At 38.1% G+C, this 27,755-nt stretch overlaps 1 protein-coding gene across 2 annotated transcripts in view; it reads right to left on the reverse strand.

Annotated features, from left to right (window-relative positions):
* LOC128660276 (1-aminocyclopropane-1-carboxylate synthase-like protein 1) overlaps nt 1–27,755 on the reverse strand; it is a 526,308-nt gene that overhangs the window by 95,683 nt on the left and 402,870 nt on the right. For both annotated transcript variants that reach the window (XM_053714036.1, XM_053714037.1), the window contains one exon: nt 3,362–3,407. In XM_053714036.1, coding sequence (XP_053570011.1) covers nt 3,362–3,407 — 46 coding nt within the window. The remainder of the gene's footprint in view (nt 1–3,361; nt 3,408–27,755) is intronic.

Genomic DNA, 27,755 nt, shown 5'->3' on the forward strand with positions numbered 1-27,755 from the left:
ATTCCGATTGGCTGATAGGATTATATTACCTACATTATATATGGATCAGCCAATCGGATTGAACTTCAATCTGATTGGCTGATTGAATCAGCCAATCAGATTTTTCTTACCTTAATTCCGATTGGCTGATAGAATCCTATCAGCCAATCGGAATTCGAGGGACGCCATCTTGGATAATGTCCCTTAAAGGAACCGTCATTCGTCGTTAGTCCGTCGGTTGAAGAGGATGGCTCCGCGTCGGCTGGCTGGAAGATGGCTCCGCTCCGGATGGATGAAGATAGAAGACCCCGCTTGGATGAAGACTTCTATCGGATGGAGGACCTCTTCTTGCCCCGCTTGGATGAAGACTTCTACCGGATGGAGGACATCTTCTTGCTCCGCTTGGATGAAGAATTCGGCTCGGCTGGGTGAAGACGACTCAAGGTAGGGAGATCTTCAGGGGGTTAGTGTTAGGTTTATTTAAGGGGGGTTTGGGTGGGTTAGAGTAGGGGTATGTGGGTGGTGGGTTTTAATGTTGTGGGGGTTGTATTTTTTTCTAGAGGTAAAAGAGCTGATTACTTTGGGGCAATGCCCCGCAAAAAGCCCTTTTAAGGGCTGGTAAAAGAGCTGATTACTTTGTAATTTAGAATAGGGTAGGGCATTTTATTATTTTGGGGGGCTTTTTTATTTTATTAGGGGGCTTAGATTAGGTGTAATTAGTTTAAACTTCTTGTAAAAAAAATTATTTTCTGTAATTTAGTGATTTTTTTTGTATTATAGATTAGTTTATTTAATTGTATTTTAGTTTAGATGATTGTAGTTAATTTATTTAATTAATTTACAGGTAATGTTGTACTTATTTTAACTAGGTAGCTATTAAATAGTTATTAACTATTTAATAGCTATTGTACCTAGTTAAAATAAATACAAAGTTGCCTGTAAAATAAATATAAATCCTAAAATAGCTACAATATAACTATTAGTTATATTGTAGCTATATTAGGGTTTATTTTATAGGTAAGTATTTAGTTTTAAATAGGAATAATTTATTTAATGATAGTAAATTTATTTAGTTTAATTTAAATTATATTTAAGTTAGGGGGGTGTTAGGGTTAGGTTTAGACTTAGGTTTAGGGGTTAATAACTTTATTATAGTAGCGGTGATGGTGGGGCGGCAGATTAGGGGTTAATAATTGTAGGTAGGTGGCGGCGATGTTAGGGAGGGCAGATTAGGAGTTAATAAAATTTACTATAGTGTTTGAGAGGCGGGAGTGTGGCGGTTTAGGGGTTAATACATTTATTATAGTGGCGGCGAGGTTCGGTCGGCAGATTAGGGGTTAATAAATCTAGATAGGTGACGGTGACGTTGGGGGGGCAGATTAGGGGGTAATAAATATAATATAGGTGTCGGCGATGTTAGGGGCAGTAGATTAGGGGTTCATGGCTATAATGTAGGTTGCGGCGGTGTCCGGAGCATCAGATTAGGGGTTAATAATAAAATGTAGGTGTCAGCAACAGTGAGGCCGGCAGATTAGGGGTTAATAAGTGTAAGGTTAGGGGTGTTTAGACTCGGGGTTCATGTTAGGTGTTAGACTTAGAAACTGTTTCCCCATAGGAAACAATGGGGCTGCGTTAGGAGCTGAACGCTGCTTTTTTGCAGGTGTTTTTTGCTCAGCCCCATTGTTTCCTATGGGGACATCGGGCACAAGCACGTTTTTCCAGCTTACCGCTACCGTAGGCAATGCTGGTATTGAGGGTTGAAGTGGAGCTAAATTATGTTCAACGCTCCCTTTTCTGAGGCTAACGCAGCCATTCAGACAAATCTAAATACCAGCGTTGTCTTAAGGGTGCACTGGAAAAAAAAGCAGCGTTAGCACCGCGGGTCTTTACCGACAAAACTCTAAATCTAGGTGTTATTTATTAAGAGCAGACAAGGAGTTTTATAAAACCATGACTAGTTAGCAGACGTAGAGGACTCCTCAGACTCCTCCATATTAATTGTATCACATATGGCTCTAAATAAAACCTCTAAACTGCCACATACCCACCTTAAAGTGAAATAATAAAAATAATAATTTATAAATACTTCCCCATCCTTATCTTCAGTTTCAAAAGTAGCATTTACAGGGTCAGAGCCTCTTAACAGATTACCTCTATAAATCTTTAAAATACAATTTATATCTTTCGTACACAGGATTATGGCAAAGTTTGCACACTGCATTATCCCACACAGAAGCAGTAACAGAAACAGACTCAAGGCTAAAATAATAAGAACTATGACACAAGAAAAAGACAGCCCTTTAAAAAGTACTTACTAAGTATACTGTGAAACAGAGGCAGTTGAGCTTGAACATGCTTAGAAACAGAATTCTCTTTGTCATTTTCCCTATATTTCTCCTTTTTAGGATGAGATAAAGAGGAGGAAGAGGAATGCTCCATAAATGCATTTTATAAAGCCTCAACCAAGATGGCGGCGTCCATAGAAACATGAATATGATGTCCTTAGTATGCAACCCACATGCTGACCTCCCTAAGCCAAGCAACCATAGCACTCCTGCACAAAAAAACGTGCCAGCAAATAAAGGTTTTCCAAACAAAGGACACATCTCCAAATGCCTGTAGACATGGCGGCAGCAGCAGCCCTAACAAGGAACAGCACTCTCTGCAAAGAAGCTCCACCTGCAAAGCCCAAATAAACCAGTAAATGAAGGAGACAGCTTCCTGTCCATACCTGGACAGAGAACTAGTAATGGGGGAGTTTGTTGGGGGGTTCACTTATATTTGGATCTATGAGGATGGACCTGTTTCTGTCCTGCCCCCTTCAGTAAAGGGGGTTCTTCAAGGCAATGGGAATTCAATTAAGGGGCTAAGATCATGTGAATTTTAATAATTAAAGAAATACATACATTGCTAAATAAACAAATATGCAAAAGCTTAGAATTAGCAATATGAATGATTAGATTATGCCTATGTCTATCGATCTGCACAGGTCTAGCTTGAGATGAAATGAATCAGTCAGTTGTAGAAAAGGGGGAGCAAGGTCTTCACCAACTTCCTTCTTTAGATACACAGATGAGTCACACAGATAGAATATCTGAGTGTTGTGAATCAGTAGAGGACTATTGTTGGATAACAATTAGCTGCCACACTATTATCATGCAGCCATATCCTACAAATAGGCAATTTGGGGTGACCATTCTAAGGAAAGTGCAGCAAAAAAACATCAGGACTCAATTTGTGGGAGAGGCAGAGACTTTGATAAAAGCCCCAAAAGACCCCAATTTTGGCCCCCAGACTTTAGGATACTACTATGGTAGAATATGTTAGTTTATGTCTATTACACACTATTCCTGTTTTCACATAATTAAATAAAACTACTTACTTTGCTTAGTCCCCATATAAAATGGATCATCTCTGGATCTGGAACACTAAATGTGGTGTAAAAAAATAAAACAAATAAAGAAAAAAAGTATATATAATAATAATAATAATAATAATAATAATAATAATAATAATAGATGTTATTATATTGCTTAAATTAAAAATGTAATTTTTTTTATCCCCAGTGACAATATGAGCTATCATTCCATGGGATGACAAAAAACATTTAGTAAGAGCTCTATTCTTTAACTGTGTAAACTAGTGTCAAATGGAAGATATTTTATCTACATATTTTTCAGTTCAAATTCATATGCCCCCAATAAAGTCTAGAATCTATCATAAATACAACAGATTTGTTCTTTTTTTCCCAATTAAATAATCCTGGTTTAGACAAACTCATATTGTTATATGCTTTTGCTTTTACATTATTTACATCTCCTTTATGTGGTGCCAGTCTTTGTGAACCATGTAATTGAATAATTCCAGATCTACTCTTCTCCCTACCTAAACAGACATTTGGTTGTTTATTTCAAAATATCAGTTCAGCACAAAACCACCTCTTAGCCATTTTATGCAATCTTACTCATTGTACATAAATACTTAAATTTACTATTCTTTTTTGGCTCCACTAAAATGAGGAGGAGGCAAAGATTCCCAGAAATCCGAGAGCACCTAAAACTCTCTCTAACTTCACTGATATACCAGTCTGACATATAGCCAAGCAAGAAGAAAAACAAGGTAGGAAAAAACAAGCAGGTAAAAAAAATGCAAAATTGAACTGCTGCCAGAAAAAAACATAATTTATATCTAACCTGATAAATTAAATTATTTCATGGTTGGCAAGAGTCCACAAGCTGTTACGTATGGGATATACATTCCCACCAGGAGGAGGCAAAGTTTTCCAAACCCAAAAAAGACTTCAAAACCCCTCCCACCTCAGCCATACCTCAGTTTAATGTATAGACAAGTGGTGAGGTGTTAAGAAGGAGTAAAAGCCAAAAAATGAGGAGCAGGAAAAGTGATGTGATTTAAACAAAAAACAACCCCAAACGGGTGGGGCCTTGTGGACTCTCACCACCAATAAATTTATTTATCAGGTAATATATAAATTATGTTTTCTTTCATATAAGTGGTGAGAGTCCACAAGCTGTTACTTATGGGATATAATAACCATGATATGGAAGTCCATGAGTAACAATAAGGGAGGGATTGAAATAAAAACTATTTTTTTCGCTGAGAAATTAAATCCAAAACCCAAAATAATGCCTTTTATGAGAAACTAAAAATAAAAAAGCCTCATTCTTGAAAGCCCAAGATGTGGCAACTGATCTAGTAGAATGAGCTGTAATTATCTGTGGTGGGGGCTGACCTGCCTCCAAATAAGATTTGTGAATCAAAAGTTTCAACCAAGAGGCTAAAAAATTATCAGAGGCCATCGGAAATCCTTAGTAGCATCAACATAATATTAAATTCTCCAACAACATCCAAAGAATGCAAAGATTTTTCAGAAGCATTTTTTGGATTAGGACACAAGGAGGGAACGATTATTTCCCTATTAATGTTGTGTGATGTAACAACTTTAGGTAAAAATGTAAATGTAGTCCACAAAACAGCTTTATCTTGCTGGAATATCAGATAAGGATACTCACAATAGAGAGCAGACAATTCAGAAATTCTTCTAGCAGAAACTCTTCTTTAAATGAAAGTACTTTTGTCCAATGTATGCATAAGTTCAAAGGAGAAGCCTGTAAACACTAGGTTAAGACTCCAAGGAGGAGAGATAGGCATAATAACAGGTTTGATCCAGATTAAATCCTGAACAAAGTAATGAACATCAGGAAGGTTAGAAATCTTCCTATGACATAATACAGAAAGAGCAGAGAGTAATGTCCTTCAAAGAACTGGCGGATAAACTCTAAACCATTCTGCAAAAACTGAAGAATCCTAGTAATTCTAAAAGAATGCCAGGAATAATCATGGTTAGATTTTCCTAGAAACAGGCTGGCAAACCTGAATTATAGTGTTAATCACAGAGTCCTCTAATCCTCTATTAGTGAGAACTAAGCGTTCAATTTCCATGCCATCAAGTGTAGAGACTTTAGATCTGGGTGGAAGAAAGGACCTTGAAGCAGAAGGTCTGGCCTTAGAGGAAGAGGCCATGGTGGGCAACTGGACATTCGGACCGGGTCTGCATACCAAATCCTGTTTGGCCATGCTGGGGCTATCATGATTATAAATGACTGTTCCAATTTTATCTTGGAAATCACTCTGGAGAGTATGGGCAGAGGGGGAAATATATAAGCAGGCTGGAAAGACCAAGAAACTTCTAGTGCATTCAATACCTTTGCCTGAGGATCCCTCGACCTCGCAAGGTACCTGGGAGGTATTTTGTTCAAACCAGAAGCCATCAGATCTATTGCTGGTAGGCCCCATTGTTTTAAAATCAGATAAAATGGTCTCCCAGATGTAGGACTGACAACTGAGATAATCTGCCTCCTAGTTGTCCACACCTGGGATGTGAATCTCAGTGATGATCCAAAAAAAGGATATGAGATATTTCTATCATGGCAAGGGAACTGTGAGTTCCCCCTTGATGATTGACATAAGCTACTGCCATAATATTGTCTGTCTGAAAACTGAGATAAGGCTCCCTTTTCAATAGAAGCCAAGCCTGAAGGGCCCTTAAAAGTGCACAGAGTTCCAAAACATTGATTGGTAACCTTGCCTCCCGAGGATTCCAAACACATTGTGTTGTCAGAGACCCCCAGACAGCTCCCCAACCTGAAAGACTTGCATCTGTGATGATTACAGACCAGGTAAGAAGAGAAAAAGAAGCCTGCTGAAAAATAGACTGGTGATTTAGCCACCAAGTAAGGGAGAGGTGCATGCTAGCATCTAAGAATTTCTCTTGGGATATCCAAGTATAATCCTTACACCATTGGCGCAGCATACAAAGCTGAAGAGGTCTCATATGAAAGCGAGCAAATTGAATTGCGTCTGAGGATGCAATCATGAGGGAATGAGAGAGACTGAAGGTTCAGACAAGCTGATATCAATTTTACAAACTGGGGTTTGAATCCCAAAAGAGATTGGGATTCCAAGGTTGCACTTATTTAGCACTTCTGTACCCCTTAATATATGTGGAACACCTCAAAGGGCTGAAAAGAACTTGGGGTGAAGGTTTGTGTTAAAACATAACTTTTATTCTTAACCTAAATTGTATAAAATCATAGTGTACGTGTGTGCAGTTTAAAAACACAAGGAAACTCTTAGCAATATCAGTATTGCTAGTACGTAATAAACAAGTCACTAGCCAGAATTGGGGTGGGCCACAGAGTTACAAAAGACTCCATTATGGAGTGGTTATAGTTTAATTTTCTTGACTAAGACCGTAAGTGTGCTTATATACCATGCACATTTTATGGGGTGGCTTGTGAGTGTGCCCAAATTTGGGTCGATTGTTAGTTGACTCTATATTAGAGTGAACTCAATGTTATAGTTTTATGAAGTTCAGGAACTGTCACACAATTAATTATTGTTAGTGCTGATGGTAAAAGTAACACTTAATGATGTCTGTAAGTGTGATATTCAAAAATACATCAGAGCGCCAACTATAGACGGCTGGGTCTTGTTACACTTATGTATAAAACTCCACAAGTTTAAAAAAGTGGATAACAGTTTATTTATTCTAACAACAAGTACAATACGTTTTAAAAAATTACAGATAGGTACAGTAAAAATTCATGGATCCATGTGATTAACAATAGATAATAAAAACAAAAATTGACAACAGCATACAGACTTGGTGATTGATAATTGGATATGTGTTCCTTACAGTTGATAATGTAACAATAATCGATAATGTCACATTGAATAATTAAAAACAGAAGTTGATAACAACATCCAAACTTTTATATTTAGAATAGGTTTATCTTAAAGTTAATAATGGCAAATATTAATGTGGTTTTAAAATACTAAAAATACTAAAAACAACGGTGAATATCCTAATTTGAGCTTCAATAGGGTGTGTATGCGGCTTGTTCCGAAACTGAAACTGAATTGGATGCAATTGGCTCAAACTAGGTAAGTTGAGGCGGATGATTTTTTACAGGTTGATGATGCAGTATTAGTGAACCGGCGTTCCTGATCGGATTTTAAGTGCTGGGCAAAAAAGGTGGTGTGCGATGTACCCGTGAGTGTATAAGATACAATGTATATCTCTGATAGTTACGGATGAGTCCTAGGGTTTATAGCAAGTCTAATACCTTTGGTATGTATAAGTCCAAATATTTACAAAAACAATAGGGGCAGTGTACGGGAGAGAAAAGCAAACAATAAAAAATACAGCTGCAAGAATAGAGCGCTGTAAACACATTCAACTGCAAAGGGTGTTGGTTTCTCAAAAAAAATATTAAGGTGAAGTAACAATTACAATTACAAAAATAAGTAAACACAGCAAAAAGATAATTGTGACAGTCTATTCTTGACGTGGGTTTCTTAAAAATGTGAAGAAACAAGTGGAGGAAAAAATCAAAAAGTAAAAAAGCGGTTCACAAGTGAAATGGTTTACGACTTTAAAACGTTTGTAGCAGATTATATTCCAAGAATACAGATGTTCCCCAAGAAAGTGGTGTGTGTCACAAAGCGATTCCCATTTTCTATGTGTAGGTGGTTCTTGAACAGTGTTTGCGAGTTTTTCAGCGTAGATTCAAAAATTGTTTCAAGTATTTTTCCTCTGTTAAAAGAAATGTATAATAGTGTAGATTGCTTTAACTAATATAAATATAAGAGAGCTCCTTACCAGTCAACGCGTTTCGGTCATACACTGACCTTTTTCAAGACAGTTTTTTTGTTCTAACAGGGGTCTTTAAATACCCTGTTGATAACAGGTGTGTTTCATGATACCGGAAGTATTTCTTTAGAAGTTCCGGTTCATTATAAATCAATTTTATCTTATATTTAGTGAGTTTATGATTACATATATTTATATACGTAGCTCAAATGTTTCTAAGTGCTAGATTTAACGGTTTGAAGTTGTGTTTATTTAAAATGTATAGGATTTATTTTGCCGATTTTTCTTTGATTCTATTTGTTGCTACGCTCCGTCTTTTGGGTGTTATTTATCTGGGAGTGTGGCAAATACTATTTGCTCATTGGTTAAAAAGAGGGTGTGCAAAAAGACACAAATCTGGATTGGATAAAGACATTCAAATCCTGTATCATTCTAAAGTATATGGAATTAGGTCTGCCGATCTTAGCCAATTATTATGATAGCAATGTATTACGTTACTTATATATTCTTAGTCTTAGAATTATAATAAATAATAATGATTTCTCCTATTCTAAAAAGGTTAGATTATAGACATATGTTAGGTTTAGGAAGCCTTCAATAGGTTACGGTCTAGTATTAAGTTGGCTATTATTAAATTTCATATTATTAAATTCCATACAGCATTTTATTGATTTTTGTTTAGTTTATACATAAGGACCCATACAGATAACTTCCAACAATACAGATTGTTCAATGTTTGCACAATTAACATTCTAGCATTTCAGTTGTCATTCCGACATTTTCAAAAAGTTTTTTTGTCATAAAAGGTTCAGATGTTTGCCTTTTTGTTTTAATTTTATTTTATAATATTAAAAATTTTAATAATAAAAGGCTTAGATGTATTTTTGATCTTCACCTGTCTTTGGCTTTGTTGTTGGTCTCATTTATTTGAAGGGGTTTGTTTCATGAAAAAAGAAGAGAAGAAAGGGAGGAAAAACACTTTCTAAATGGAAGCATATTATATTAAGACTATATGAGTTTGAACAATTTTCAGGTATTTATACTTGATTTGAGTATTCCAGTATCTCTTTTTGAATGAAGTACTTTAGAGAGCAAAGGGGTATAAATTTTAAAAATTTCTATCATAGCAGCCAAAGTCGATTTGTTCTTAATGGCATAATAATTTATCCAAGTGGTGTTGTGTTCATCATTGGTTTCAAGAGTGTTATTCTTGCTTTGTCTATGAATGAATGTGCAATAACAATTTTCTATACAGTTCCCCATAACAACTAATTAGCTAGAAGCGGCGTGTTATTGATATGAATCCGATTTCGGATAGGCTATTAAAAGGCAATGGCTCAACTGGCCAAAGTATTAATAGTCTAAGTTAATGAATGTTCTTCTCATATATTAATATGTATATTTTTATCTTAAATAGCTTTTGTTTCCATCACTAGTTCAAACTGGCGGAAGATGTACTGTGTTTAGATATGTCCTCGCAATTGGGAAAATGTTTTTGGAAGAACTTCTCTAAAAGGATATATATTATGTGAAAAAAGGAGATGCCGGATTACATTTGCAATGTTGTACCTTAAAATGTCCAACTATTATTAGTAAAATGACAGTAACATAGCTGTAGGGAAAATTGGAGGGGAAGGGATTGGTAGATGTAACCACTTAAAGTGTTTTACTTTATAATAATATTTCACCTCAGTTAAAGTGAGTTTTTTTCATCATGTGTAACAATTTTTGCATGAAAGGTTTTTTAGGACGAATCCAGTTTGGGGTACTATTATGAACAGAGAGAGAGAGAGACCAAGTACAATAATCATAGTCATGCCCCAGGGAGAGACGGATCCACATGGTCTCACTTTTGGGAGCCCGATGTAGGCTAGAGAAGTTTCAATAGCATAATTTTATCTTTAGGGTACTTTAGGGTGCTCGAGGTTTGGAAGATGAGACAGGTTACAAAAAGTTTTCAGAGGCTACAAGTTGGTAGAGTGAAGTGTATCTCTTAAGTTGTTGATTACCCACTTTCGTTTAGTTGAGGTTTTCAGAGGCTACAAGTTGGTAGACTGAAGTGTATCTCTTAAGTTGTGGATTACCCACTTTCGTTTAGTTGAGGTTAAGGAGGTGCAACAGGTCTTCTTTGTTATTTAACCCTCTCGGATACAAACAGTCTAGATAGAAGATCAATTTTGATTCTTCTGTTAGTAGTTTCCTTTCATGGTTGCCTCCTCTCCAATTCTTGGGGACTTTTTGTATCCCCATGTATTTCAAAGATTTAATGTTTCCATGATGTTTCTCGGAAAAGTGCTTATATAGGGGAGTATCCTTATTGAGTTTCTCAATACATAACAGGTGTTCACGTATCCTGTCCCTTAGTGTTCTGGATGTTTGCCCCACATACTGGAGCCCACAGGGACATTGGAGTAGGTACACAATGTTCTTATCTTGACAGCGGATCAGATCATTGATTTTATATTTCTTCCTATTATGGAGGGATTGGAATTTGGTGGCTTTTTCCCCACACTTGCACGCCTTGCATGTATGACAAGGGAAAAAAACCTCACTGTTTTCCCAAATGCATCTTTTATCTCAGGCTGCTTCTTCTTCTGTGTGCTGGGTGCCAATTTGTAAAGTTTGAAAATAGTTCAAACTCATATAGTCGTAATATAATATGCTTCCATTTAGAAAGTGTTTCTCCTCCCTTTCTTCTCTTCTTTTTCACGAAACAAACCCCTTCAAATAAATGAGACCAACAACAAAGCCAAAGACAGGTGAAGATCAAAAATACATCTAAGCCTTTAATTATTAAAAAATGTTAATATTATAATATAAAATTAAAACAAAAAGGCAAACATCTGAACCTTTTATGATAAAAAACCTTTTTGAAAATGTCGGAATGACAACCGAAATGATAGAATGTTAATTGTGCAAACATTGAACCATCTGTATTGTTGGAAGTTATCTTTATGGGTCCTTATGTATAAACGAAACAAAAATCAATAAAATGCTGTATGGAATTTAATAATATGAAATTTAATAATAGCCAAATTGCTGTATGTAATTTAAAAACACACTAGACCGTAACCTATTGAAGGCTTCCTAAACCTAACATATGTCTATAATCTAACCTTTTTAGAAAAGGAGGAATCATTATTTATTATTTATTATAATTCTAAGACTAAGAATATATAAGTAACGTAATACATCGCTATCATAATAATTGGCTAAGATCGGCAGACCTAATTCCATATAATTTAGAATGATACAGGCTTTAAATGTCTTTATCCAATCCAGATTTGTGTCTTTTTGCACACCCTCTTTTTAACCAATGAGCAAATAGTATTTGCCACACTCCCAGATAAATAACACCCAAAAGACGGAGCGTAGCAACAAATAGAATCAAAGAAAAATCGGCAAAATAAATCCTATACATTTTAAATAAATACAACTTCAAACCTTTAAATCTAGAACTTAGAAACATTTGAGCTACGTATATAAATATATGTAATCACAAAATCACTAAATATAAGTTAAAATTGATTTATAATGAACCGGAACTTCTAAAGAAATACTTCCGGTATCATGAAACACACCTATTATCAACAGGGTATTTAAAGACCCCTGTTAGAACAAAAAAACTGTCTTGAAAAAGGTCAGTGTATGACCGAAACGCGTTGACTGGTAAGGAGCTCTCTTATATTTATATTAGTTAAAGCAATCTACACTATTATACATTTCTTTTAACAGAGGACAAATACTTGAAACAATTTTTGAATCTACGCTGAAAAACTCGCAAACACTGTTCAAGAACCACCTACAGATAGAAAAACATAATTTATGTAAGAACTTACCTGATAAATTCATTTCTTTCATATTAGCAAGAGTCCATGAGCTAGTGACGTATGGGATATACATTCCTACCAGGAGGGGCAAAGTTTCCCAAACCTCAAAATGCCTATAAATACACCCCTCACCACACCCACAATTCAGTTAAACAAATAGCCAAGAAGTGGGGTGATAAGAAAGGAGCGAAAGCATAAAAAAATAAGGAATTGGAATAATTGTGCTTTATACAAAAAATCATAACCACCACAAAAAGGGTGGGCCTCATGGACTCTTGCTAATATGAAAGAAATGAATTTATCAGGTAAGTTCTTACATAAATTATGTTTTCTTTCATGTAATTAGCAAGAGTCCATGAGCTAGTGACGTATGGGATAATAAATACCCAAGATGTGGAACTTCCACGCAAGAGTCACTAGAGAGGGAGGGATAAAATAAAGACAGCCAATTCCGCTGAAAAATAATCCACAACCCAAAACAAAAGTTTTAATCTTAATAATGAAAAAAACTGAAATTATAAGCAGAAGAATCAAACTGAAACAGCTGCCTGAAGTACTTTTCTACCAAAAACTGCTTCAGAAGAAGAGAAAACATCAAAATGGTAGAATTTAGTAAAAGTATGCAAAGAAAACCAAGTTGCTGCTTTGCAAATCTGATCAACAGAAGCTTCATTCCTAAACGCCCAGGAAGTAGAAAATGACCTAGTAGAATGAGCTGTAATCCTTTGAGGCGGAGTTTTACCCGACTCGACATAAGCATGATGAATCAAAGACTTTAACCAAGACGCCAAAGAAATGGCAGAGGCCTTCTGACCTTTCCTGGAACCAGAAAAGATAACAAATAGACTAGAAGTCTTTCTAAAATCTTTAGTAGCTTCAACATAATATTTTAAAGTTCTTACTACATCCAAAAAATGTAAAGATCTCTCCAGAGAATTCTTAGGATTAGGACATAATGAAGGAACAACAATTTCTCTACTAATGTTGTTAGAGTTCACAACCTTAGGTAAAAATTTAAATGAAGTCCGCAACACTGCCTTATCCTGATGAAAAATCAGAAAAGGAGATTCACAAGAAAGAGCAGATAACTCAGAAACTCTTCTAGCAGAAGAGATGGCCAAAAGGAACAGAACTTTCCAAGAAAGTAATTTAATATCCAGAGAATGCATAGGTTCAAACGGAGGAGCTTGCAAAGCCCTCAGAACCAAATTAAGACTCCAAGGAGGAGAAATTGACTTAATGACAGGTTTTATATGAACCAAAGCCTGTACAAAACAATGAATATCAGGAAGATTAGCAATCTTTCTGTGAAAAAGAACAGAAAGAGCAGAAATTATTCCTTTCAAGGAACTTGCAGACAAACCTTTATCCAAACCATCCTGAAGAAACTGTAAAATTCTAGGAATTCTAAAAGAATGCCAGGAGAATTTATGAGAAGAACACCAAGAAATGTAAGTCTTCCAGACTCGATAATAAATCTTCCTAGACACAGATTTACGAGCCTGTAACATAGTATTAATTACTGAGTCAGAGAAACCTCTATGACTAAGAATCAAGCGTTCAATCTCCATACCTTCAAATTTAATGATTTGAGATCCTGATGGAAAAAAGGGCCTTGAGATAGAAGGTCTGGTCGTAACGGAAGAGTCCAAGGTTGGCAAGTGGCCATCCGAATCAGATCCGCATATCAAAACCTGTGAGGCCATGCTGGAGCCACCAGCAGTACAAAGAATGTTCCATTAGAATTTTGGAAATCACTTTTGGAAGAAGAACTAGAGGTGGAAAGATATAGGCAGGATGATAATTCCAAGGAAGCGACAACGCGTCCACTGCCTCCGCCTGAGGATCCCTGGATCTGGACAGATACCTGGGAAGTTTCTTGTTTAGATGAGAAGCCATCAGAGCTATTTCTGGAAGTCCCCAGATTTGAACAATCTGAAGAAATACCTCTGGGTGAAGAGACCATTCGCCCGGATGTAACGTCTGGCGACTGAGATAATCCGCTTCCCAATTGTGTACACCTGGGATGTGAACCGCAGAGATTAGACAGGAGCTGGATTCTGCCCATATAAGTATCCGAGATACTTCTTTCATAGCCTGAGGACTGTGAGTCCCCCCTTGATGATTGACATATGCCACGGTTGTGACATTGTCTGTCTGAAAACAAATGAACGATTCTCTCTTTAGAAGAGGCAAAAACTGAAGAGCTCTGAAAATCGCACGGAGTTCCAAAATGTTGATTGGTAATCTCGCCTCCTGAGATTCCCAGACCCCCTGCGCTGTCAGAGATCCCCATACAGCTCCCCACCCTGTCAGACTAGCATCTGTTGAGATCACAGTCCAGGTTGGACGAACAAAAGAAGACCCTTGGACTAAACGATGGTGATCTATCCACCACGTCAGAGAGTGTCGAACATTTGGATGTAAGGATATTAATTGTGATATCTTTGTATAATCCCTGCACCACTGGTTCAGCATACAAAGCTGAAGAGGTCGCATGTGAAAACGAGCAAAGGGGATCTCGTCCGATGCAGCAGTCATGAGACCTAGAATTTCCATGCACAAAGCTACCGAAGGGAATGATTGAGACTGAAGGTTTCGACAAGCTGAAACCAATTTCAGACGTCTCTTTTCTGTTAGAGACAAGGTCATGGACACTGAATCTATTTGGAAACCTAAAAAGGTTACTCTTGTCTGAGGAATCAAGGAACTCTTTGGTAAATTGATCCTCCAACCATGTCTTTGAAGAAACGACACAAGTCGATTCGTATGAGATTCTGCAGAATGTGAAGACTGAGCAAGTACCAAGATATTGTCCAAATAAGGAAATACCGCAATACCCTGTTCTCTGATTACAGATAGAAGGGCACCAAGAACCTTTGAAAAGATCCTTGGAGCTGTTGCTAGGCCAAACGGAAGGGCCACAAACTGGTAATGTTTGTCTAGAAAAGAGAATCTCAGAAACTGAAAGTGATCTGGATGAATCGGAATATGAAGATATGCATCCTGTAAATCTATTGTGGACATATAATGCCCTTGCTGAACAAAAGGCAGAATAGTCCTTATAGTTGCCATTTTGAATGTTGGTATCCTTACATAACGATTCAATATCTTTAGATCCAGAACTGGTCTGAAGGAATTCTCCTTCTTTGGTACATTGAATAGATTTGAGTAAAACCCCAGACCCTGTTCCAGAACTGGAACTGGCACAATTACTCCAGCCAACTCTAGATCTGAAACACATTTCAGAAATGCCTGAGCCTTCACTGGGTTTATTGGAATGCGAGAGAGAAAAAATCTTCTCGCAGGCGGCCTTACCTTGAAACCTATTCTGTACCCTTGTGAAACAATGTTCTGAATCCAAAGACTGTGAATCGAAGTGATCCAAATGTCTTTGAAAAATCGTAACCTGCCCCCTACCAGCTGTGCTGGAATGAGGGCCGCACCTTCATGTGGACTTGGGAGCTGGTTTTGACTTTCTAAAAGGCTTGGATTTATTCTAGATTGGAGAAGGTTTCCAAACAGAAACCGTTCCTTTAGGGGAAGGGTCAGGCTTCTGGTCTTTATTCTGACGAAAGGAACGAAAACAATTAGCAGCCCTGTATTTACCTTTAGATTTTCTGTCCTGAGGCAAAAAAGTTCCTTTCCCCCCAGTAACAGTTGAAATAATAGAATCCAACTGAGAACCAAATAATTTATTACCTTGGAAAGAAAGAGAAAGCAAAGTTGACTTAGAAGACAGATCTGCATTCCAAGTTTTAAGCCAAAAAACTCTTCTGGCTAAAATAGCTAAAGACATATACCTGACATCAACTCTAATGATATCAAAGATGGCATCACAAATAAAGTTATTAGCATGTTGAAGAAGTTTAACAATGCTATGAGTATTATGGTCTGACACTTGTTGCGCTAAAGCCTCCAACCAGAAAGTGGAAGCGGCAGCAACATCAGCCAAAGAAATAGCAGGTCTAAGAAGATTACCTGAACATAAATAAGCTTTCCTTAGGAAGGATTCAATCTTCCTATCTAAAGGATCCTTAAAAGAAGTACTATCCGCCGTAGGAATAGTAGTACGTTTAGCAAGAGTAGAGATAGCCCCATCAACTTTAGGGATTTTATCCCAAAACTCTAATCTGTCAGATGGCACAGGATACAATTTCTTAAACCTTTGAGAAGGAGTAAATGAAGTACCCAGATTATTCCATTCCCTATAAATTACTTCAGAAATAGCATCAGGGACAGGAAAAACTTCTGGAATAACTAAAGGAGGTTTAAAAACCGAATTTAAACGCTTAGTAGATTTAGTATCAAGAGGACTAGACTCCTCCATATCTAATGCGATTAAAACTTCTTTAAGTAAAGAACGAATAAATTCCATTTTAAATAAATATGAAGATTTATCAGTGTCAATATCTGAGACAGAATCTTCTGAATCAGATAAATCCTCATCAGAAACAAGAGACAAGTCAGAATGATGACGGTCATTTAAAAATTCATCTGAAATATGAGAAGCTTTAAAAGACCTTTTACGTTTACTGGAAGGAGGAATAACAGACAGAGCCTTCCTAATAGATTTAGAAACAAATTCTTTTATATTAACAGGAACATCCTGAACATTAGATGTTGAGGGAACAACAACAGGTAATGGAATATTACTAATGGAAATACTATCTGCATTAGCAAGATTATGACATTCATCACAAACTACAGCTGGAGGAACAGTTATCACAAGTTTACAACAAATGCACTTAACTTTGGTAGAACCAGCATCAGGCAGCGTCTTTCCAGAAGTAGATTCTGATCCAGGGTCAATTTGAGACATCTTGTAAAATTTGAGACATCGTGTAAAAGAAAAAACAACATATAAAGCAAAATTTATCAAATTCCTTAAATGACAGTTTCAGGAATGGGAAAAAATGCCAATGAACAAGCCTCTAGCAACCAGAAGCAATGAAAAATGAGACTGAAATAATGTGAAAAAAAGGTGGAGACAAGAATGACGCCCACATTTTTTGGCGCCAAAAATGACGCCACATTATTGGCGCTAAGTACAACACCTAAATTTTTTGGCGCTAAGAATGACGCCACATCCTGTGACGCCGACATTTTTGGCGCAAAAAACATCAAAAAAATTACGCAATCACAAACAACTTCCGGCGTCAATTAGGGTGCCGGAAATTACAAATTTTTTTGCACCAAAAAAGTCCGCGCCAAAAATGACGCAATAAATTGAAGCATTTTCAGACCCCGTGAGCCTAACAGCCCACAGGGAAAAATGTCAATTGAAACAATTTTTAAGGTAAGAAAAAATGATCATTTTTATGCATTATCCAAAATAATGAAACTGACTGTCTGAAATAAGGAATACTGATCATCCTGAATCATGGCAAATATAAGTTTAAAGACATATATTTAGAACTTTATATATAAAGTGCCCAACCATAGCTTAGAGTGTCACAAAAAATAAGACTTACTTACCCCAGGACACTCATCTACATATAGTAGATAGCCAAACCAGTACTGAAAAGAGAATCAGTAGAGGTAATGGTATATAAGAGTATATCGTCGATCTGAAAAGGGAGGTAAGAGATGAATCTCTACGACCGATAACAGAGAACCTATGAAATAGATCCCGTAGAAGGAGACCATTGAATTCAAATAGGCAATACTCTCTTCACATCCCTCTGACATCCACTGCACTCTGAGAGGAAAACCGGGCTCCAGCCTGCTGCGAAGCGCATATCAACGTAGAATCTAGCACAAACTTACTTCACCGCCTCCACGGGAGGCAAAGTTTGTAAAACTGAATTGTGGGTGTGGTGAGGGGTGTATTTATAGGCATTTTGCGGTTTGGGAAACTTTGCCCCTCCTGGTAGGAATGTATATCCCATACGTCACTAGCTCATGGACTCTTGCTAATTACATGAAAGAAATGGGAATCGCTTTGTGACACACACCACTTTCTTGGGGAACATCTGTATTCTTGGAATATAATCTGCTACAAACGTTTTAAAGTCGTAAACCATTTCACTTGTGAACCGCTTTTTTACTTTTTGATTTTTTTCCGCCACTTGTTTCTTCACATTTTTTGGAAACCCACGTCAAGAATAGACTATCACAATTATCTTTTTGCTGTGTTTACTTATTTTTGTAATTGTAATTGTTACTTCATCTTAATATTTTTTTTGAGAAACCAACACCCTTTGCAGTTGAATGTGTTTACAGCGCTCTATTCTTGCAGCTGTATTTTTATTGTTTGCTTTTCTCTCCCGTACTCTGCCCCTATTGTTTTTGTAAATATTTGGACTTATACATACCAAAGGTATTAGACTTGCTATAAACCCTAGGACTCATCCGTAACTATCAGAGATATACATTGTATCTTATACACTCACGGGTACATCGCACACCACCTTTTTTGCCCAGCACTTAAAATCCGATCAGGAACGCCGGTTCACTAATACTGCATCATCAACCTGTAAAAAATCATCCGCCTCAACTTACCTAGTTTGAGCCAATTGCATCCAATTCAGTTTCAGAACAAGCCGCATACACACCCTATTGAAGCTCAAATTAGGATAGTCACCGTTGTTTTTAGTATTTTTAGTATTTTAAAACCACATTAATATTTGCCATTATTAACTTTAAGATAAACTTATTCTAAATATAAAAGTTTGGATGTTGTTATCAACTTCTGTTTTTAATTATTCATTGTGACATTATCGATTATTGTTACATTATCAACTGTAAGGAACACTTATCCAATTATCAATCACCAAGTCTGTATGCTGTTGTCAATTTTTGTTTTTATTATCTATTGTTAATCGCATGGATCCATGAATTTTTACTGTACCTAGCTGTAATTTTTTAAAACGTATTGTACTTGTTGTTAGAATAAATAAACTGTTATCCACTTTTTTAAACTTGTGGAGTTTTATACATACGTTTTATACATAAGCATCTATAGTTGGCACTCTGATGTATTTTTGAATATCACACTTACAGACATCATTAAGTGTTACTTTTACCATCAGCACTAACAATAATTAATTGTGTGACAAATCCTGAACTTCATAAAACTATAACATTGAGTTCACTCTAATATAGAGTCAACTAACAATCGACCCAAATTTGGGCACACTCACAAGCCACCCCATAAAATGTGCATGTATATAAGAACACTTACGGTCTAAGTCAAGAAAATTAAACTATAACCACTCCATAATGGAGTCTTTTGTAACTCTGTAGCCCACCCCAATTCTGGCTAGTGACTTGTTTATTACGTACTAGCAATACTGATATTGATAAGAGTTTCCTTGTGTTTTTAAACTGCACACACGTACACTATGATTTTATACAATTTAGGTTAAGAATAAAAGTTATGTTTTAACACAAACCTTCACCCCAAGCTCTTTTCAGCCCTTTGAGGTGTTCCACATATATTAAGGGGTACAGAAGTGCTAAATAAGTGCAACCTTGGAATCCCAATCTCTTTTTGGGATTCAAACCCCAGTTTGTAACTTGTTTTGTTGCTCAAGCACTCTAGCTCAGTAGTCACATTTACTACATTAATTGACAGAGCAACCCCATTCCATTTGTGTAGTGTTTATGCTTTTTCTCTTGTAATTTCATTGATATCAATTTTAGCCATCTCTTTTTTGTCAGGGAAAGAGAGTCATGGACACTGAATATATCTGGAAACCTATAAACGTAACCTTTGTCTCAGAAATCAAGGAAGTCTTTGGTAAATTGATTCTCTAACCATGTCTTTGAAGATTTAGTTGTTTTGTGTGAAATCCTGCTAAATGAAAAGATTAAGCTAGTACCAAGATATCATCCAGGTAAGGAAATACTGTAATACCCTGAGCTCTGATAACAGATAAAAGGGCATTGAGAACCTTGGTAAATATTCTTGGAGCTGTAGCTAGACCAAATGGAAGAGCAACAAACTGATAATGCTTTTCCAGAAAAGAATACTTTAGAAACTAGTAATGTTCTGTGTGAATTAGGAAGGTAAGCATCCTGTAAATCTATTCTGGACATAAAGTGACCTTGTTGAACAAAAGGCAGAATAGTCCTGATAGCTTCCATTTTGAAAGTTGGTATTCTTACAAATTTGTTTAGAGTTTTCAGATCCAGAATTGGCAAGCAATGTACTCTGAGGGGAACTGGGCTTCAAAATGCTCTGAAGCGACCTTTTACTGAAGAAAACAGAATTTATGCTTACCTGATAAATTACTTTCTCTTGGGGTGTATCCAGTCCACGGATTCATCCTTTACTTGTGGGATATTCTCATTCCCTACAGGAAGTGGCAAAGAGAGCACACAGCAGAGCTGTCCATATAGCTCCCCCTCTAGCTCCACCCCCCAGTCATTCGATCAAAGGTTAGGAAGAAAAAGGAGAAACCATAGGGTGCAGTGGTGACTGTAGTTTAAACAAAAAATTTTTTACCTGACTTAAATGCCAGGGCGGGCCGTGGACTGGATACACCACAAGAGAAAGTAATTTATCAGGTAAGCATAAATTCTGTTTTCTCTTGCAAGGTGTATCCAGTCCACGGATTCATCCTTTACTTGTGGGATACCAATACCAAAGCTTTAGGACACGAATGAAGGGAGGGAACAAGACAGGTACCTTAAACAGAAGGCACCACTGCTTGCAAAACCTTTCTCCCAAAAATAGCCTCAGAAGAAGCAAAAGTATTGAATTTGTAAAATTTGGCAAAAGTATGCAGTGAAGACCAAGTCGCTGTCTTACAAATCTGTTCAACAGAAGCCTCATTTTTGAAAGCCCATGTGGAAGCCACTGCTCTGGTAGAATGAGCAGTAATTCTTTCAGGAGGCTGCTGGCCAGCAGTCTCATAGGCCAAACGGATGATGCTTTTCAGCCAAAAGGAAAGAGAGGTAGCAGTCGCTTTCTGACCTCTCCTCTTACCAGAATAGATAACAAACAAGGAAGATGTTTGTCTGAAATCCTTAGTTGCTTGTAAATAGAACTTTAAAGCACGAACCACATCAAGATTGTGTAAAAGACGTTCCTTTTTTGAAGATGAATTAGGACACAGAGAAGGAACAACTATTTCCTGGTTAATATTCTTGTTAGAAACAACTTTAGGAAGAAAACCAGGCTTGGTACGCAAAACTACCTTATCTGCGTGGAACACCAGGTACGGTGAATCACATTGTAAGGCAGATAATTCTGAAACTCTTCGAGCAGAAGAGATAGCTACCAAAAACAAAACTTTCCAAGATAACAACTTAATGTCTATGGAATGTAAAGGTTCAAACGGAACCCCTTGAAGAACTGAAAGAACTAGATTCAAACTCCATGGCGGAGCCACAGGTTTATAGACAGGCTTAATTCTGACTAAAGCCTGAGCAAACACTTGAACGTCTGGTACTTCTGCAAGATGCTTGAGTAACAGGATAGACAAAGCAGATATTTGTCCTTTTAAGGAACTAGCTGACAATCCTTTCTCCAATCCTTCTTGGAGAAAGGACAATATCCTGGGAATCCTAATCTTACTCCATGAGTAACCCTTGGATTCACACCAACAAAGATATTTTCGCCATATCTTATGGTAGATTTTCCTGGTAACAGGCTTTCTAGCCTGAATCAGAGTATCTATAACTGACTCAGAGAACCCACGCTTTGATAGAATTAAGCGTTCAATCTCCAAGCAGTCAGACGTAGAGAAACTAAATTTGGATGCTTGAATGGATCGGGACCTGGACCCGTAAAGAGGAAGTTTGGTGTTCTGACGGGACGCCATCAGATCCAATTCTGGAGTGCCCCATAGCTGAGTCAGCTGGGCAAATACCTCCGGTGGAGTTCCCACTCCCCCGGGTGAAAAGTCTGATGACTTAGAAAATCCGCCTCCCAGTTGTCTACTCCTGGGATGTGAATTGCTGAGAGATGGCAGGAGTGGTCCTCCGCCCACCTGATTATTTTGGTTACTTCCGTCATCGCTAGGGAACTCTTTGTTCCCCCCTGATGATTGACGTAAGCTACAGTCGTGATGTTGTCCGACTGAAATCTGATGAATTTGGCCACAGCTAGTTGAGGCCATGCCTGAAGAGCGTTGAATATCGCCCTCAGTTCCAGAATGTTTATCGGGAAAAGCGTTTCTTCCCGAGACCATAAGTCCTGAGCTTTCAGGGAGTCCCAGACCGCACCCCAGCCTAACAGACTGGCGTCGGTCGTTACAATGACCCACTCTGGCCTGCGGAAACATATTCCCTGAGACAGGTGGTCCTGAGACAACCACCAGAGAATAGAGAATCTCTGTTCTCCTGGTCCAACTGAATTTGAGGAGACAAATCTGCATAATCCCCATTCCACTGTTTGAGCATGCATAGTTGCAGTGGTCTGAGGTGTATCCGAGCAAAAGGGACTATGTCCATTGCCGCTACCATTAATCCAATTGTCTCCATGCACTGAGCCACAGATGGCCGGGGAATGGAATGAAGAACTTGGCAATTAGTTAAGAGTTTTAATTTTCTGACCTCCGTCAGAAATATTTTAATTTCTACCGAGCCTATTAGAGTCCCTAGAAAGGGAACCCTTGTGAGAGGGGAAAGGGAACTCTCCCACCCGTGAGACCTCAGAAAGGCGAGGAAGAGCCACAAACTGGTAGTGCTTGTCCAGAAAGGCAAACCTGAGAAACTGGTGATGATCTTTGTGGATAGGAATGTGTAGGTATGCATCCTTTAGATCCACGGTAGTCATATATTGACCTTCCTGGATCATTGGTAAGATTGTCCGAATGGTCTCCATTTTGAAAGATGGGACTCTGAGGAATCTGTTTAGAATTTTTAGATGCAGGATGGGTCTGAAAGTTCCCTCTTTTTTGGGAACCACAAACAGGTTTGAGTAAAAACCCAGCCCTTGTTCCACGATTGGAACTGGTTGGATCACTCCCATTGTATGTAGATCTTCTACACAGCATAAAAACGCCTCTTTCTTTGTCTGATCTGTAGCCAGACGAGAAATGTGGAACCTCCCCCTTGGAGGAGAACCCTTGAATTCTAGAAGATATCCCTGGGATACAATATCTAACGCCCAAGGATCGTGTACATCTCTTGATCAGGCCTGAGCGAAGAGAGAGAGTCTGCCCCCTACTAGATCCGGTCCCGGATCGGAGGCTACCCCTTCATGCTGTCTTGGTGGCAGCTGCAGGCTTTTTGGCCTGTTTCCCCTTATTCCAGCCCTGGTAAGGTTTCCAAGTTGCCTTGGGCTGTGAAGCGTTACCCTCTTGCTTTGCAGCCGGAGAGGATGAAGCGGGGCCGAGACTTCTCCTTCAGACATCAAATCCCTCGCTCCCACTTCAGAGCGTTGTGAGGGTATATCGGATACGGCTACCAAAGCGTCAGAATGCTCATAATCTGTTCTTAAAACGGAGCTATCACGCTTTGCAGGTGACATGGGCAGTTTAGATAAGAAGGCTGTAAGAGAATTATCCATGACTGCCGCTAAGTCTTGTAATGTAAAAGGGTTAGACGCACTAGAGGTACTAGGCGTCGCTTGCACAGGCGTAACTGGTTGTGACACTTGGGGAGAGGCAGACGGGCTACCCTCATTACCTTCAGTCTGAGAATTATCTTGGGCCACATTCTTAAGTGCAACTATATGATCTTTAAAGTGTATAGACATATCAGTACAAGTGGGACACATTCTGAGAGGGGGTTCCACCATGGCTTCTAAACACATTGAACAAGGATTTTCCTTAGTGTCAGACATGTTTAACAGACTAGTAGTAAGACAAACAGGCTTAGAAATCACTTTAATCAAATAAAAAACACAATTTGAAAAAAATGTTACTGTGCCTTTAAGAGATAAAAAGAGCACACAATTTTACAAAACAGTGAAAAATGCAGCAATCCTTTGAAATTTTCACAGTATGTACCTAAAGCCTTAATAAGATTGCACCACAAGTTGCAGAACGATTAACCCCTTAATTCCCAAACCGGAGCAGCTTAAAGCCAACACCCGGTTAAAATTACTACAGCACCTTGCCACAGCCTTGCTGTGGCCCTACCTGCCCTTAGGGATTTGGGGGAATATAGCTTCTTTAAGGCCCTCAAACAACAGCAGGACCCTCCATGTGAAGCAGCATGAACTTCTCTGTAATTCTAAGTGCGCATCTGAGGCGCAAAATTAGGCCCCTCCCACTCTACTCCGGAGTTGTGAGGCCTACTAAATCACTCCTAAGTGAATAAAAAACAGCCATGTAGGTAATAACCCCAGAAAGAACCCAAAACTGCTTTCAAAGTGTCTGCAAAATTATTTTTCCTTAGCTAAACAATCGATTGCCCTTAATAAGTGTCAACCAGTATATTAGCCCTATTATGTAAGCATTCAATTCCTTACTAAGTCTGTGAACATAGCTTACCCTCCCCTCATGGGGATATTGTCAGCCTCTTCTAGTATTATCTCAGTCTTGTCTAGAAATAAATCCTGAACATACCTTATTGCAGATCACCCTGCAAACTGTTCCCCCCAACTGAAGTTTTCTGGTACTCCTCAGCCCTGTGTGGGAACAGCAGTGGATTTTAGTTACAACATGCTAAAATCATTTTCCTCTCAGCAGAAATCTTAATCACTTTTCTGCTAGAGAGTAAATAGTACAAACCGGTACCATTTAAAATAACAAACTTTTGATTTAAGATAATAAAACTACAATTCTAACACCACATTCACTTTACCCTCCCGTGAGAGACCCTAGTGCTTAGAGCCGGCAAAGAGAATGACTGGGGGGTGGAGCTAGAGGGGGAGCTATATGGACAGCTCTGCTGTGTGCTCTCTTTGCCACTTCCTGTAGGGAATGAGAATATCCCACAAGTAAAGGATGAATCCGTGGACTGGATACACCTTGCAAGAGAAATCAAAATTTCTGCTTACCTGATAAATTTATTTCTCTTGTGGTGTATCCAGTCCACGGATCATCCATTACTTGTGGGATATTCTCCTTCCCAACAGGAAGCTGCAAGAGGATCACCCACAGCAGAGCTGTCTATATAGCTCCTCCCCCAAATGCCACTCCCAGTCATTCGACCGAAGACAAGCAAGAGAAAGGAGAAACTATAGGGTGCAGTGGTGACTGTAGTTTAAAAATAAAACACACCTGCCTTAAAATGACAGGGCGGGCCGTGGACTGGATACACCACAAGAGAAATAAATTTATCAGGTAAGCATAAATTTTGTTTTCTCTTGTAAGATGTATCCAGTCCACGGATCATCCATTACTTGTGGGATACAAATACCAAAGCTATAGGACACTGATGAAGGGAGGGACAAGGCAGGTGCTTAGACGGAAGGCACCACTGCCTGCAAGACCTTTCTCCCAAAAATAAAAGTAAAATCAGTACATTTGGTACACATTCTAAGAGGGGGTTCCACAATGGCTTCTAAACATAATGAACAAGGAGTTATATTCAGATATGTTTAAACAGACTAGCAATGAGACCAGCAAGCTTGGAAAACACTTTAAAAAATGTAAACAAGCAAAAAATAAAAACGGTACTGTGCCTTTAAGAGAAACAAAAAATGTCAGAAATTGAAAAACAGTGATAAAAAGCAGTAAATCTTACGAAATGTTTACAGTGTGTATAATAGACTAACAGAGCATTGCACCCACTTGCAAATGGATGATTAACCCCTTAATTTCAAAACCGGATCAAAAAAACGATATAAACGTTTTTCAACAGTCACAACAAACTGCCACAGCTCTGCTGTGGCCCTACCTACCCATACAACAACTTCAGAAGGCACAAAAAACCCTTTAGAGAGGTCCTAAGTGTTCAGGGGACTCCTTCAGGAAAACTGGATGTCTCAAGCTGCAAAATCTAATGCACATTTAGGCGCAAAAATAGGCCCCTCCCAACCTGTATTCACAGTGAGAGGGCCTAACAAAACTATCCCTAGGCAAAATCTAGCCAGCCATGTGGAAAAAACTGGGCCCCAATAAAGTTTTATCACCAATATGTAGAAAAAAACATTTAAACACTTCCAGCAAACGTTATCTTATTTTTGAGTAATGTGAGAAAGTAATAAGTATATTACTCTTTACAGCAAGCATGATACTAGTCGTTATTAAATCACTGTAATCAGGCTTACCTTAAATAAATCCGGTATTAACAGCATTTTCTAGCATATTCATTTCTCTAGAAAAATTTAAACTGCACATACCTCATAGCAGGAGACCCTGCACGCCATTCCCCCAGCTGAAGTTACCTATCTCTTCAGTTATGTGTGAGAACAGCAATGGATCTTAGTTACAACCTGCTAAGATCATCAAAGACCACAGGCAGACTCTTCTTCAACTTTCTGCCTGAGGCTAAAACAGTACAACTCAGGTACCATTTGAAAATAACAAACTTTTGATTGAAGATAAACTAAATAAATACACCACATCTCTCTAGCTACTTCCTTTCTTGTCGAGAGCTGCAAGAGAATGACTGGGAGTGGCAGTTGGGGGAGGAGCTATATAGACAGCTCTGCTGTGGGTGAGTCCTCTTGCAGCTTCCTGTTGGGAAGGAGAATATCCCACAAGTAATGGATGATCCGTGGACTGGATACACCTTACAAGAGAACTCAAGCACATCAACATGCTTCAACCACCTCCAACAGAGGTAAAGTTTAAAAATGAGGTATGGGTGAGGTGGGAGGGGTTTTGTAGGCTTTTGGTGTGGCATTCTTTGCAAAATATTTGATCAGGTAAGCATAAATTATATTTTTTTTCATAATGGTGGTGAGAGTCCACGAGCCATTACTCCTGAGAACAAATACCCAAGCTGTGGATTCCATGAGTAATATAGGCGGGACAAAGTAAATTATAATTTTATATATATATATATTTAATATATTTATTTGTTTTTTATTCTTATTTTTTTACATTATCCTAATCATTTTTTTTTACAAATACCTATTGCCCAGAAACTAAAGCTTGAAGGACTTTCCTACCAAAAGCTGCTTCAAAAGAGGCAAAAACATCAAAACTGTAGTAAAGGTATGTAAAGAAGACCAAGTAGCTGCCTTGCAAATCTGATCAACAGACACCTCATTCTTAAAAGCCCAGGAAATAGAGACTGACCTAGTAAACTGGGCAGTATAGCATTTAGGAGGAGGCTGACCCTCTCCTTATTAATCAAAAGATTCAGCCAGGAAACTAACAAAACAGCTGTTGCCTTTTGATTCTTTCTAGAGCCGGAAAAAACTGCACCTGTTGAACAAGAGGTCGGATAGTCCGAATTGTCTCCATCTTGAAAGTAAGAACCCTGAGAAATCTGTTTAATGTATTTAGATCTAAAACTGGCCTGTAAGTTCCCAATTCTAGGGAACAATGAAGAGGGTGGAATAAAACCCCTGGACTTGTTTAGAAACTATTACCCCCATAGAGTTCAGGTAAAACTGACTGAAATAAAGCTTTTGCCTTTATAGGATCATTTGGTACATGGGACAGAAGAGACCTTCCCCCTTGATTTGAAACCTATTCTGTATTCCTAGGAGACTATATTTAGAACTCAATGCTCTTGAACAGACTGAGGCCAAACCCCATGAAAAATGTACAATATGCCCCCTACCAGAATGTCTGTATTAGAAGCCATACCTTCATGCTGATTTTAAAGGGGTAGAAGGCTTTTAAGATGTTTAACCTTGTATCAGTTTGAATTGGGCTTCCAGGAGAATGTGGAAGAACCCTGCTTTTGAAAAGAAGATTTTTGGTTCCTAGATTGAAGAAAAGGAACAAAAAAGTTTATTAGCTCTATTTTTT

The sequence above is a fragment of the Bombina bombina genome, chromosome 5 (assembly GCF_027579735.1).
Source record: "Bombina bombina isolate aBomBom1 chromosome 5, aBomBom1.pri, whole genome shotgun sequence".
Classification (NCBI taxonomy): domain Eukaryota; kingdom Metazoa; phylum Chordata; class Amphibia; order Anura; family Bombinatoridae; genus Bombina; species Bombina bombina.